Raw genomic sequence first — 15,723 nt, forward strand, 5'->3', positions numbered from 1 at the left:
CAGTGTTTATCTAGCTAATCATACTTTCTGACATCTCCGCTCTCCAAGCCTCTCGCCTCTGCGCTCACGCACTCTACAGCGGTTTTGTCTGAAATAACAATGGGATTAAAGGTAGCCCAGACTTAGAAGCTGGAAGCCACGATGGCTAAGAATGCATTTTTTTTCCCAGGCAGTCAATAACTTCCTCAAGGGATGCGAGAGCAATAGATGGTGGAAGTTGACTTAAATGTTTATGTTGTGTACCTCTTCCTGTTGCAGGGCGATGGAGGAGGAGCAGGCTCAGTCAAAGAAAGGCCTGAAGAAACAGCAGAAGGAAGCAGAGAAAGCTGCGAAGAAGGCTGAGAAGCAGGCCAAGCTGGTCAGTGTTGTTTTTTAACATCCGCCTCCTCCATTACAGCTGGTAAGGCTGTGACGTGCGGGTCTGCAGGGCATTGTGGGTCCAGGAGGGTCAGTTAGCCGCAGGGGGGGGCACAGTATCCATTGTTTGAGTATTCCTGTCATGTTGGCCGTGTTTATGTCCACATAAACAAAGCGCTGTTTTTTCTACATTGAGGGCACAACATATAAGCAGCTCTATAACTACAAGTGGAGAAAGATACTAAACATTTTAAACCGTGAGGATCACACTTACTGCAACGCTCTTGACCCTAAGAAAGTATTCTGGAAGCATGTTGGATTAGCAAACCAAAACGCCCACAACACTCACTTGGCTTACAGTGTCTCCTGGTGGGAAATGTTGACCCATTTAGAAAGGTCAAAGTGAGTGAAAGAGATCATCTTTGCACAGGACCTTTTGGTTTTCATACAGTAAAGACTTTATAGGGTACTTCATGAACCCGTCTCTAATGGACTGAACAGGAATACTGCCAACAGGGTTTCAAACTGAGTTCTTTGTTTCTCTGGAATCCAACAAAGCTTGTGAATTAGTTGCCTTTGCCAAAATACGTGGAGTGCCAATTTAGTTTGTATTTCACACACATCAGAGGCCGCTGTGCATGTGTCTGCATTCCATTACCTCAAATGACACCGGTTTTTGAGCTTTATTTATGAGCTTTTTTAAACTTTGGAGATACAGCCATCTGAATTTTAAGTCCGTACACTGACACCAATTCCTAAACATAGCGTATCTTCTGATGTGGAGTAATAATCTTTGTAACACTACCAAGCTACAAGAACCTAATGGGATCATTCTTTTGGAAAGTTAGTATGAGGCTTCCTTCAACTAATACATTATAATTAGAATACAGGTTTTGATCTGTTTCTTCCCTTACTAACAGAAAATGAACTGCTAAAATTACATTGTGTTTATCTTAAATGCAATGATGTTAATACCACGTAATGCCAGTCCTTACATTGAGCATCTCTCCTGAGCTTTATTCAACATGGTAACAAATGTATTATGTTCTTCATTAATCATTAAATTCACTGTTTCCATACAACTCCCAGACTAAAGTTAAGAAAAAGGAATTGTTGAGAACATAAGCCAACTCTTAACAAATTTGGGACTTGTGACCTAGAGGTTATATAATATAACCAGGAAGGGGTAACTGCAGAGTCCACATTTCAATGTGTGTACATGTGCAACGATTTAAAGTGGACTCTCTTCAAATCCTACATTTCAATTGACATTTCCCTTTAGCTTCACAGTAATGGCAAAAGTCCAAGTATCATAATCATCTCACATTAGGTCATTATTTAATGTGGACTGGTAACGGTGGTCCAATTGCCCAATAACGTTAATATCCTGATCGGTGTCAGTACATCCCTAAATAATTTTTCAAAGAAAAATCTATCTATTAAAAAAGGAAACCTGTATCCCTATTTACAAAAAATGTAGTCTAGCTTGAGACGGGCTGATTACAAAATAATTACACATCCTGCACTTTCATGTGTCATGACTTAACGTATCCTGTGTTCCATCTGAATTCACCCAGTCAGCAAGTTTTATTGAAGTAGCAGGTGTCACCAATATTCTGGCTATTGCTGCCCACATCAGTGTGGCACAGTAAGCATTTCCTGGGGGGGGGGGCACCTGAGAGCTGAGTTGAATGTTCGTGGAGGGAGTGTTAGCTTTTTTTATTTACCGTTGTGTTGTTTTTGCGCTGACACTTGATATTTCAGTGTCTCCGGTGAGGGTCTGTCGCACGTGGCCGTAGCAGGTCTATATCCCGCTGATCATAAGCTGCAATATCATCCATCATGCGACTGGATTATCATATCAAGGATGGGCGATTCCAATTTGCTCTACTGCCACCAGTCATTTCCATACACCAATATCAATTTGCATAGGAAATGGAATTGTAACTTTGCCAAGACTCGAGCTCATCGCACTCTGGGACTCATTTGCCTGAAGTCGGTGCGGAGATAAAGAATCTGTCCACTTACACTGTTTCTATTACAAAGTCATATCTCCTCCTGCCATTACTCATTGTCTATGATTTGTTAGAGCAATGTGAAAAAGAGCCGTGTATTCCAGGGATCTGAGGCTCGAGCTGTGATTTAGTAATTTTATTCGAATCCCTGATAGCACAAGATATAAAACACAATTTACATGACTGCTGTAGCAAAACGTTCTAAGTTGCTCCATTGTTTTTGAAAATGTTCAATGGATAGTCCTGTTGCCTGGCTATTTGCAATGCCCTTCAAATCCCTGTGCCCTCTTTTGTGTTTCAGGCTGCCGACCAGCAGGGCTCAGAGGAAGATGTAAGTATCCCCCTACAGAACACAGTACTCATCCTCTAAGACCTATTCCCTGCCTTCCTCTCTGAATGAGATTCTGCCTTTTGCTTTCACACCTTTGCAACAGTTTGTATGCAAATGCTCACACACTGAAGTCAGTGTCTCCATTTTCTGTTAGACAATTTTCTCTCTTAACACCGTGATAAGCCTGATTATCTGCTCTGGAAGGGTGTTATCTCCGATGTAGTAGACACACTGACGCGTATGAAATCAAAGTGGTAGAGTTGCTTTTGAGAACAATGGAGTTAGAGGTGCATACGCATAAAGTGGTGTGATGTTTTCTTTAGACGTTTGATCAAGTGGCTGATCTCTGATGGCATGCTCTTCTTCTTTCAGGACTTCGCCAAGGACAGATATGGTGTGCCGCCGATGGTCCAGTCCCAACAAAAACTGGGTTAGTGGGAACGTTATTTCCTTGAGCAAACATAACAAGCAACGGAAATGCCTCTCATTGCTGAAAACACATGCAAATAGTAGCTAGATCATGAAGATTGATGATATATCCTTCTGTTCTTCAGTAATAATGGGATGAGCTTTTGCTTGGTCTGGATGTGACTGCAAGTTTAATTTCAACTTAAACTACTAACTATCTTTTAGATATTTGTAGTATTATGTGCCACATGTCGCTTTCTTCTCCAAACATGTGTCAAAGTCAGCATAGTGATGTGCATTTCAGTCAAATGTATTCCTCCATTGTCACAAATTCACAGAATCTGTTTCAACAAGACTTCGCTTGGTTTGAACCAAAATGTATTCTTTCTCTTATTTCCAGGTATCAGTGTTGAGTGTTTTCCCTCTTATCTGTGTGCTGCATCGTTCTTAGTTTCTTGTCAATCATCTGAAACTTACCCGAAGTCTCTTAAATATTCAGAGTTTTGGAAGGTGCCGTCTTGTTATTTTAATGCATTTGACTATGCCTTACCACTGTAGAGATTCACTTCACAATGTACTCTATTTTTTAGTTTGGGTAAAAGGGTCCCTGTTATTCTCCTTTCAGGTTCATATTTTTATGTTGTGCCTCTACTGTGACATCTTTCCATGCTTTAATGTTCAAAAAGGTCTTTATTTCTCATACTGCCTGTGCTGCAGCACCTCTTTTCACCCTCTGTCTGAAACCAGAGCCCAGTCTGCTCTGATTGGTTAGCTGGCCGGCTCAGTTGTGATTGGTCAAACGCTTAAATATGTCCTGCCCCTTAGCCTATCACGTACAATTTGTTGGAGTGCTATCCAATAGAAGTGCAAGTATTACATAGTGATGTCGCGGAAGTAAACAAAGGAATAATAAATAAATAGGGTCTTGTTAATGTTATAAAATAAATAAATCCTAAAGAAGGGTAACGATCCAAGATTCTCCTTCCTTCTTGGGTTAAATGCACATGGACAATGCACACATGAATCAGCCCTGTGTTGTAAGCAAAGGTTACACATGGTTAAATTACATATTTCACCTTGACATCTTACGACATGATAACAAGGCATCCTGAAATGGATAATGTGCGGCAACTCTCAAATTAAATGTTTTGATACAGGATGTTTTCCTGATCCACAACCTCTCGGATAACTGTACCTTGGTCTGGCTGTCAGAAAGTTACAGATAACACCATTACAACTGATAAACACTGTGGAAAAGGCTTCTGGTGTCTCCTCTCAACGCGATTGCAGCGGCGATAATTGCAGTAACTAATAGTGTGAGATAGCTCTGGGATCAAAGAGGCCGTCCATCTGTCTGGATGCTCTTTCAGCTCCAGTGGCAGCAAACAAACTGGGGCCTCCCTCACCTGCATGCCGATCCAAACCATTGGGAGGGGAGGGGGGTTAGAGGACGGGGGGTGAGGGCTTTCATGTGGGTTGACGTGGAGTTCTCAGCCAAAAGGGCGGCTCTGTTTTCTCCAGTGCTGCCTCAGTGTCTGCTGCTTCTCCTCGCTGATAATAAGGAGAAAGCATGCCTCTGAGTGACACAGGTGAAACCAGAGTCAATTTGTCATAAAGCCCACAGAGAAAGGCTGAGTTGGACAGCTTTTCAACAGCCCTACTAGTGTGTCTTATTTATTAGGCACCACGGTAATTTGAGCATTTTATTGTGTGTTCGTCTGCACACGCACAAGCATGCTTATTCACATTTCTTTCTGCCTTTGGGAGTGTGCAGGGGAATGTTAGTTTTTTTACTCAGGTGTGGGGAAATGGAGCCAGAAAACGTGCTTTGAAGTAATACATTATTTGTGTGTGTGTGTGTGTGTGTGTGTGTGTGAGACAGACAGGGTGTTGGTGCGGGTCGAAGACCTTTCTCCTGAGAAAGCTGACCAGCTGATTTGGCTGCGTGCCCGAGTCCACACCAGCAGAGCCAAAGGTGAGACCCCCCCCCCACCCTCCACCACATCTTTGTTCATCTTTTTTTCAGCTTTGAGATACTATCTTTGTGCAGAAGACACAAACAGCCAAGATTAGATGACCCCTGTGATAATCCTCGGTGTACAAAGGCAAAATAGCTAAAGCTTCTGCCCTTGGGCAAGCTCTACTCTTCACTGCCTTCTCTTCAAGAACAAACCACAAAACCTGTTGACTTTGACTTGCTTTTAGATTTCCCATTTTCTAACGATTACATACTGTAGTAAGGGAGAGCCCAACATTCTGCTTTTAGAACTAATAGCGAGGCAAACTAGGACTGTGGGTAATATTTTTATTTTCCTTTCTACTTTATTATTTTTTATTATTACTTTTGTATTGTGACTTGTACTGTTGGTAAACGGCTTAGGAAGTGTGGGTGTACATTTGCATTTTTGCTTACGTCGGCACTTTTACATTTTGAATTTTACACTGATGTTCGTTAAAAGTTAAAATGCACTGTCCCTATCAAATAAACCAAAAATAAATTGATGACTCTATTGACTATTTGGCAGATTAGTCGATTTATCTCAACATTGTAAATTCGATCAAAAAAGAAAATCTAATTTAAAATAAGCAGCATTGAATAAAATGTAAACAAAGATTAACAGATTAAAGTTGAAAAATGTCGGTTACAGATGGCAATTACAATATGATGACATGAAACATATGAAACATTATTATTTATTATCATTATTTTAGTCAGTGCAACTCCAAAAGAAACCCCAGTTTTTAATAGTTCCCTAACAATATATAAAAATGTGCTACATGAGAAAGAGAGGAGAAGAAAAATGACTATTTATTACACTGACTATTCACAGCTGCCATACTGATATCGATCTCCTCAGGTTGAATAACAGTGAGGTTCAAAAACCACAACATAACCAGTCAGTGTTTATTACAAAGCGTGATACCAAACTGTATAAGACTTCCCCCCCCATCTTCTCCTATATATTCCTCTGTGGGATTGTGCAGACACTCGCAGAGCATTCCTTCCATGTTAAGCAGAGTTTGACAAGCTGAACCAATCATAGTCAGACTTTGCATGTCACTGCCAACTGGAAGCTGACATAACCTCCATTTGTCAGGCACCAGCTACTGGCAGCTATGAAGTGTCTCTATTTGAATACAATGAACCTCTTGAGCCTTGCCAGGTTATTGGATCTCTATATCAACGCCAAGCTTTTTATTTTTTTTTCTGCTGTGAACTTGTGATTCCAAATAAACCCAAGTCTGAATGATTATCTTTTGGCCCATTTCCTCTCAAGATAACTTCCAGAGTCAAGAGTCACTTCCCCTCCTTCATGTCTTTATTCTCCTGGCTCGCTGTAAGGATGTCCGCGTGAGCAGAATAACATCCTGATTTGGTCTGGGATGAGGTGCATCTGTTGGTGGGATCTTGGCTTTGCTATTATCCCCACCACCCACCCCCTTCTCACAGGCAACAAACATCAAAGTACCTGGGTGGTCTGACTGTCTACTGCCCAGAGTTTTTGTTGGCTAACTTGTTTACACTCTTCCTAGGTGTGTGTTTGCTAGGAAGGTAGCAATCACCCTTTCTCCACACAGTGCTCTTCAAAGAGAATCCTGCGCTCACAAACGTTTGACACTTTACCTGTAGACAAGGAATGTCCTTCCAGCTGGAGTCACACGTAGACTTCTGACTGAACAAAAGCACATTGCTTCAGAGAGATTTCCTAAGCTTTTATTATGACAAGCATGTCAATCATGCATAATAGAGATCTTAACATCCCTGCATTTGTTGTTGTTTTGTTTTCAGGCAAGCAATGCTTCTTGGTCCTGCGTCAGCAGCAGTTCAACGTGCAGGCGCTGGTCGCAGTGGGAGATCGTGCCAGCAAGCAGATGGTCAAGTTTGCCGCAAAGTGAGTACCGAGACCGCTCTTCCTGTCAGAGAGGGCGCAAACAATGGTGGGAAAACCCTGGGCCCTAATCGTCCCACCGATCCATTTTCACACATTCTGAGGGTGGAGGGTGGGGGAATCAATCATTTTTCACTCCACAACAAAAGCTGGCTGTTAACATGGCAGGTTACAGCTCTTTTTAATGGAGCGGTTCCTGTCGAGATGGCAAATACAACAGCTCGGATCAGAGGAGGAGGAAATACTTAAGAGCCAAGCATCATTATTCAAGTTCGCAGCCAAATTGTAGCCTATTACCGTTAGACTGTAAATGAACCTGACTATCATCGGATATGCACTTTATTAAAAGCACAAAAGGGGGACGGCTGACTTAGTGCCACTTCAGACTGAAATGTGATGTTCACAAGGCTTCAAATATAACATCATTCATGGTATGTGCTAAAACACATATTGCTTTCATCAGTATCTGTCTTCCATTGCTATTTGTCCTTGTTAAAGATCATAATTAACATGTATTTCTGAAATGGCAGGTATTGCTTAATTAGGCAAAGGGCAACACCTGCTACTGCAGTTTGCCACACCATAATGGCAGTTAAGACATTGGATAATGAAGAAGTTGGGAAAGGCATGGTCGTTTTATTTACAAACACATTGCAGAGATTGCAGCTGTGTTTAAAAAAAAAAAGGAGCCTTGCATTAACAAACAGCTATCATAGCCTTAGAACAGGGGTGGGGAACCTTTTTCCTCTCGAGGGCCATTTCAATTTTTTTCAACATCGTCCGAGGGCCGTACAAATGATTGACCTCTGCTTAAAAATATTAAAATCACAGCCCATTCATTTGGTCTTTCTTTCATGCTTTGCAAAGAAAAAGCAACCTCTTAATCCAGATATCGTACCATGACTCGCGCATGCATGCACGTGCACGGTGTGGCATGATCACCTAAACAGAAAGATATGGACACAAGATATGTGCAAATGTATTTAGTTTCCTATCCATATGGACGTGATTTAAGTGGGAGGGTACCTCACACCCTCTAGGGGGGTCCGGGGGGCATGCTCCCCGGGAAGATTTGTTTTTAAATGTTGAAGTTAAAAGCATCAATCTGGTGCACTTTGAGAGCAACATTAAAAGATCTATGGATACATCTCTCAACATCCATATGAAACAGAACTATAAGCAGATTTTATTTTTCTTTATGGATATTTTACAAATCACTCTCCTTTCAAACTGTATTCTTCTTTATTAATAACAACTTTGTTTTACTGTCATACAGTATTTTATACCTGTTTACTTTATTGTCTTATTTTTTTATAACTATAATGATCTTATCAATAATAATAATAATAATAATACATTACATTTATAAAGCGCTTTTCCTGGTGCTCAAAGCGCTTACAAGCAAGTAAAACAAAATAACAACAGATAAATAAAGATAAAATAAATAAAGATGATGATAAAGATGTGCCTTTACCTCACTGGTTGGAGAAAAAGCTTCTTATATTCGTTAGCATAGCTAGCTAACCAGATGCTAATAACAACAAAGTTATTGACTGTATGATCAGTATGACAGATGAACAGATCGCCACTGGGCTTTCAACTAAAGACGCAGCCACGCAAAAACTGCGGCATGTGTACGGCTCCTTATGGGTACTGCAATTTCTCAAGTGCCGGAGCGGCGTTCTGGCGCTCTATGTCAAAACTGCACCCCTGTCAGACACGTTAGGCTCGTGTTGTGTTCAAGGACCCTAATCTTGGCCAGGAAAAACAGGCACTCGCTTTTTTTTTCTTTTTTTGCGGTCTATATTTCTTCAATTTCTTTCTTTTTTGCGTGTGTTTATAAATTACTTCGAGGGCCGTACCAAATGGTCTCGCGGGCCGTATACGGCCCGGAGGCCGGAGGTTCCCTACCCCTGCCTTAGAGTCTCGCCAAAAGCTGCCATTTATACTGAATATTGAAGTGTCTGCAGTTTCATCCTCCTACAGAATCTTACAAAACTTGCGAAAAAAACAGTTTAGATTGACTTCTAACTGCATATTACTGACTAAGCAAACATCGTTAGGACATGTGAGACTTCCCTTTGTTCTAGACAGTGACCTCATAGCCACGAGGGACTCTTCTCTGCTGATCTTTTGGGAAAAACAATCCCTATTACAGAATACTGGGTTATTAGATAGCATCGACAACACAATGTATAATATCACTGTAGTAGTTTTAGAAACATTCAGTACAGCCAGATTCATCAAAAGTATGAAAGAATGATACAGGTAAGTGATTAATGTTGAAGTGTGTGTACGCACCTGCCTGAGTCTTAGTAAACAAGTCTGAGCTGCTAAATGTCTGAGGAAAATGTGCATAAATTACCATTTTACCACATTCATTATACTCGTGTTTTTGTAAATGAGAACCCAGGAACCCTTCGACAGTTTGTAGCGGTTTACAAGAAAATAAAGCCAAACACCGGGACGTGTTTCTAATAAGGGCGAGGTCACCGGCGCTCAGACCCCAGCTTTGACCTCTGCCTGAACACGCTGACCCCACTTTGTAAGAAGCGTCAGAATCCCCTGACCACACCGTGGTTCCCCTGCCGCTCAGCTGACTGCTCCCAGACATTTTTACAATTCAGTTTCAGTTCCCCCCCACACTAAGCCCAGGCAGAAAAAAGGACCACATTTTAAGCTAGATGTTGTTTAATATTGTAGAAGTGTTTTCTGTATTTCACATGATATTGTGTTAAGGACATCGAACAGACATTTCAATAGATCCTTGAAACTGTAGGATGATTTTATTTAAATTGCACGGTTTCTCAATGTGGTTCTGCAAAGTTGTGGTTGGGCAGTTGGATTTTTAATGCAACACATTGCCACAAAACAGAGCAAGTGAGAGTGATGACATGGTCGCCAAAACAACATCTGAAAACAAAATAGTGAAGTTATGCTACAAGGAAAATAATGACCCAGAGTTTCAGAGCGTTTAAATGTCATGTGCTTTTTATATGTCAATGGTTAAAAACAGTTGGCACTATCAGTTCCTGTGGCTTTGTGGCCCCTGTCTGACAAGCCGAGTAAGACCCTGGATTACAAGTAAATCCTCTCATAATCACAAGAGCACTGATGACATTGCTCCGGAAGTCTCCTCTCACAGATTGTATGTCCAAGTCATCCTCCTCTCACTCACACAATTTAATTAAGTGATCTTCAGGCTCTGCAACCTTTACTCTGCTCAAGTACCTTGAAGAGCGACGGGGTGGGGGGGAGAAGGGATATGAGCTGAAACTGGAATAATAAACCTGTCTGAGGGTCTTCGTAGATTTGATACTACCTTGACTTACCGGATTCAATCAAAGCTTCTTAAATAATATTTAATTTGAATGACACGTGTTTGAAAAAGAGCAACGACAATAAGTTGACTTATTGATCTGTCAATGGACAGAAAAGAATCTGCAACTATTTTGACAAACCATTAATCTGCAATAATGATTTCAGAGATTGCTGTTTTAAGCATCTCAAGCGTAGAGTTCCTCAGATGTATTTCATAATAAACTGAATATCTTTGTGCTTGTCGACACGTCAAAACATCTCATTGGCATTTGAATAACAGGGATGAACCTTTGACACTAGTTTCTGACATTTTATAGACTAAACAATGAATTGCTTCGTCTTGAAAACAATACAAATAATTGTTATTTAAAGCCCTAATTTGAAAGAATCATAGCATCCTCTGTCGTGTGTGGGATCAGGTTAGCAGCCCTCCACCAAAATAAAATAATAATACATTACATTTATAAAGCGCTTTTCCTGGTGCTCAAAGCGCTTAAAATGTAAGAAGTTTTACAAAAGAAGATTCATCCATATTTAAAAAACAAACATGTTCTCATCTTCCTCCACTGGTATGTAGACGTTTTGGATTGGCCTTTCCTTGTGGATATTTAGAGATGTCTTTCGGTCAATGGCTTCTCTCCAACATAATGGAGGTGTGTGACATTTCATAGCTGCTGCTCCCTTTGTTTAGAAAGTGCACCTAGAAGACACAATAGCATTGCCTCTTATCCCCTTAACCTTAGTGCAAAAGGCCTGTCGGTTTCTCCCGTTTGTTTTATTATTTGTGTGTCTTTGTAGTCATCAGCAGCACAGCGGTCAGAAGTCTTGCAGGATAATGAGTTCAAGTGAGGGTAATAATAATAATAATAATAGATTTAATTTGTTAGCGCTTTTACAGGTGCTCAAAGACGCTTTACAGATAATAGAGAAGAGAAAAGAAAAGAGAAGAAAGGAACAACAAATAAATATATTATAATAATAATAATAATAATAATAATAATAATAATAATAATAATAATAGTAGTAGTAATAGTAATGGTACTTGTTTGAGGGTCTTTCACCTTTTCAAACGGAAAGTGAGCTCTGCTGGCCTCTTGTTTTATTTAGTGATGCATTATTAGCTGAAGTAATGGCCATATGTGTCCTTCACAGTAAGTGTGTTGCCTTCCTGGGACATTATTCAGAATGAAGGCAATCTCTATCCCTCTTTTCTCTTGTTTCACTTCTCTGTGTGATATTGTCACCTCCTGAGACAATCAGTCTGTTTCCGAATGTGCCGCCGCCGCCAGCCTCACGGCCGTGCAGCAAGGGTTATTAATGTGGGGATTTATTTATCCAACTGATCTCCTACCAGGGGGGAAGGAATATGTCGGCAGCTGTGGTGGGGCTGAAGGGACAGCAGTACCCCAGTGTTCAGTCCCTCATTACTGCTTTTTAATGAGGAGGAGTGAAGGATTACAGCAGGTCTCCCATCTGGCCTCGTCGCACGGCATGACAGTCAGTATTGTTCCTCTTATCTCTGATGATGCTCTGGGTTTCATTGACAAACCTGTGTAGGACGATGTGACGAAATTAGGAATGGGCTCCCTTCACATGCTGTAGTTTGTTTTATACTCTGTATAATGGTGCAATTCTTCACCTCAGGGGCAACATCAAACTGCTTTTCTTGTTTAGCTAGGTGCTTTCCAGGAGCTGTGAAAGGATGTAAGCTACAACCCTTTTCTCAAAGCTCAGCAATCCCCCTCCACCTCGCCTGTGCATTTACTTGTCTTTCTTGACTGGTAAACAATTAGTAAGGGGAACTATGTGACACTGCACGTTACTTTAAACCTCTGTGGAGAAATATTTGGATCTTTAAGTTAAAGGTCTCTTATTATACTCTTTTTCATCAATATATTATAGGTCTCAGACAAAACATGGCTCTGAAGTCTTTGGCTCAAAATACCAAACAGATCGTGCATTATAGCATCCCATAAACCCCTCTGTTTCAGCCCTGTTTCAAAAGTGCTGATTCTCTGTCTGTTACTTTAAGGCCCGGACACTCAGGGCCGATTTCGGCCATCGATAGATGTCTGGCCGTCGACAGGTTTTTATATAAATGGATCAGGACAAGAAGAGAGAGAATCTTTTTTCCTGAAACTTTCAGAATCTCTTTACACAGAGGGGATACATATTTATAACTACCTCTAAATTGTACTTAAGTACAATTCTACCACTGAATGTAATGTATCCTTATCATTTTTGTGATGCTGGTTTAATAGTGAAACCCCCTCTTTTTGATAAGCAGTAGGGCCTTTTTACTTCTCAAAATCACAGTGTGTTTCACAGGATGAATAGACTTTCTAAAATAAAACTGTCCCTTTTTGGAGGGAAAATATATAATGCTGACATGAATCATTTTAAGGCTGGAGAGTTTATATCGACGTTTTTAAAATTGAGGTGTAACTTCTGGAGCTATTCCATAACAGATTGCCAAATCTCTCTAAAGACAGATATGTGGAAATGTTTTCTACCCTGCAACGGTTAGTTGAGCTTAACGTAAGGAGACACGCGTTTGTGTTGCAAAGAAGGAGGCAAGCAGTTTTATTTGAAAGCCGCAAGCTTGTGGTATCTCAACTTTCACTTTCCCTGCATTGTTGATTTTTTTGTATTGAATCTGTGGTGATTTTGGTTATCGTCTCACTACCCCCCCCTCCCACCTTACCACCCAAGTCAGACTCACTCAACCATAACCCTCGCCACCCCCTGCACATTACACCATGAAACATGAATCATCAGTCACACTTTAATGGAAATATTGTTCTCAGGCAGTTAGCCACCCACAAAGATGAGTTTGTCTTCTAAGTGCTATCTGTTGTTTACACGAACCCCCCCCCCCCCCTCCCAACTGTCTCCACCAGCATCACCAAGGAGAGCATCGTAGACGTGGAGGCGTCGGTAAGGAAAGTGGAGCAGAAGATCGAGAGCTGTACCCAGCAGGACGTGGAGCTGCACATCGAGAGGGTGGGCATACTTACACTGCAACACACACACACACACACACACACACACACACACACACACACACACACACACACACACACACACACACACACACACACACACACACACACACACACACACACACACACACACACACACACACACATAGGCACACATAGGCACACATAGGCACACATAGGCACACATAGGCACACATAGGCACACACACACACAGGCACACACACACACACACACACAGGCACACGCACAAGCACACCACGCTCCTCACTCAATACAGTTGACAAAGCATCACATGTGGGTTTATGTTTAATTAGTATACCTTACTAGTTGTAATTAAAGTAGGGTGAAATCACAAAGTTCCCTCTAGTCCCCCCGCCTGATATGCCTCCATTGGACTCCATTCCCTTACATAATGACATAGGTGACATAGGTGCTTCTATTGGCTAGCGCTCCAACACATTTATATAATATGCTAAGGGCCAAGACTTCTCTAAGCTGTTGACCAATCACAACACAGTTGGCCAGCGAACCAACCAGAGCTCTAGTTTCAGACACAAACAGTATGAGACAAATAAAGACCTTTTTTGAACATTTGTCCTCTTTAATTCTATCAAATGCCACACCACAAACTATAAAAAGAGAGGATAACATACATTTGTAACATGAACAGTATTGCTTGGTGAATTGTATTACATTTCTTCTTTTTTTATCCACCAACTTTGTATTTTATTTGGCAGCTCGGAAACTCCCTAGATGAGGTTTTAACAGTATGTAATACTTCATATGTTAGTGATTGGAGACAAAATATAGGGGACACACTCCATTGTAATGCAGTTAAATGCAACACGAGTTTTTATCCACAGGCTGCACCTGACAGTTAGCAGGAAACCCACTAGTTTTAACACCTTGTCAGTAACACATAGATGAGGTTTTAACAGATGAAGCTCTCATGACACTTTTACTGTTATACGTTTACTGTATGTGAACTCCAGGTACTTTCCACTGCCAGAACATATGATCGAAACGTTGGTGGTTTGACACCCTCTGAATCTTAATGTTTTTTTATTCTTCCCCGACTCAGATTTTTGTCATCAGCCAGTCGGAGGCTCGTCTCCCCCTGCAGCTGGAGGACGCCGTCAGGCCTGATGGAGAGGGGGAAGAGGTGAGGACAGATGTAGGGCTGGATGAGAGGGCATACAAACCTGAATCACAATATCTATACTTTAAGTTTTCACAGTTCTTTTATTTTACAGTATAAATAATATAAATGAATCAAAGAACAAATTTAAACACTGGAAGTTAAAGTAAACATTTGCAAAAAAAGAAGAAAATATTTATATGAACTGGATTATAAATATGTGTATTGTACTACAATGTGTTTTTTTTTATGTTACCATAAAAAAAAAAGTAAAACATCTGGTAAAAGTATAAATAAAGACATAAATGATGAAAACTAGATTATTGCTCAAAATATGCTGTGTAATAATCCTAAGTGTTATAAGTATTAAAAAATGCTGTACCGCAAATTCTCACTCCTGACACTCCAATGATATTTCCTAATCTGTGCCTGCTATGTGAAGTATTAGTGTGCACCCAAGCCTGTGTTCTTCTCAATCAACGCACTGCATTTCCCACTGACTGTTAGACATTAGGGAAGGTGATTAATGCTCTCTTAATGATCCAATATGTAAAGAGAAATTGCAACCATCCACAATTCAAGAGACTTTAAAAGGAATAGTAAGTGGACATACTCAAGGTGAAACGGTTATGCCATTGACACAGCTCAGTCTCAAGTGCTGTTTACACGGGAACGAAACGGGTTGTATCCGCTACTTTTGTCTTTCGTATAGCCCGTTCGTTCACACGAGGCCGTACCGGAACCACGGAACCACGGACTCCTAAAACGATAACCGGTCCCAAGGTGGATAGATCTACGGACGAAACGCTCTGGGGGGGCAAACGGCTCCGTGTGTACGTCCTATACGATAATTTCCTGATAACGATGAAGCCATAGCCCCGCCTCTCCCAACCTCTGCTGCTCACTGCTGTAGCATGGTCAGTAGCTGCTGTCAGTAGCAGTAGCAGATGTTAGTGCAAAATATACAGCTCCTCTAACACAACCATCAGCAACAAGTGGACATGGAGAACTACGTGAACTACATGTTGCTAAATCCACCGCGGAGAATAAACCGAAGGGCAGCCAGGTAACCATGCTCGGGGGTCTTCTTCGCTGCTTTTGGTGTATTTTGTGGCGGAAGTACAGCACCACTTACAGGCCCGGCATATGTACTACAGCGTCTCCAGTGGGTCGAGCGGTCTCGTGTGAAGGGACACGTTTATTGAGCCGTATCCGTGTGAACAGAAGACTTTTTGTATGTCGAATTCGGTTTTTTTGCGC

General features: G+C 41.2%; 1 protein-coding gene across 1 annotated transcript in view; it reads left to right on the forward strand.

Annotated features, from left to right (window-relative positions):
* dars1 (aspartyl-tRNA synthetase 1) overlaps nucleotides 1-15,723 on the forward strand; it is a 34,754-nt gene that overhangs the window by 2,854 nt on the left and 16,177 nt on the right. The window contains exons 2-8 of the mRNA XM_079663403.1: nucleotides 259-358; nucleotides 2,674-2,703; nucleotides 3,076-3,133; nucleotides 4,994-5,086; nucleotides 6,902-7,004; nucleotides 13,223-13,325; nucleotides 14,407-14,487. Of these exons, the coding sequence (XP_079519529.1) occupies nucleotides 259-358; nucleotides 2,674-2,703; nucleotides 3,076-3,133; nucleotides 4,994-5,086; nucleotides 6,902-7,004; nucleotides 13,223-13,325; nucleotides 14,407-14,487 (568 nt within the window). The remainder of the gene's footprint in view (nucleotides 1-258; nucleotides 359-2,673; nucleotides 2,704-3,075; nucleotides 3,134-4,993; nucleotides 5,087-6,901; nucleotides 7,005-13,222; nucleotides 13,326-14,406; nucleotides 14,488-15,723) is intronic.

This window comes from Notothenia rossii (genome assembly GCF_949606895.1).
Source record: "Notothenia rossii genome assembly, chromosome: 2".
Classification (NCBI taxonomy): domain Eukaryota; kingdom Metazoa; phylum Chordata; class Actinopteri; order Perciformes; family Nototheniidae; genus Notothenia; species Notothenia rossii.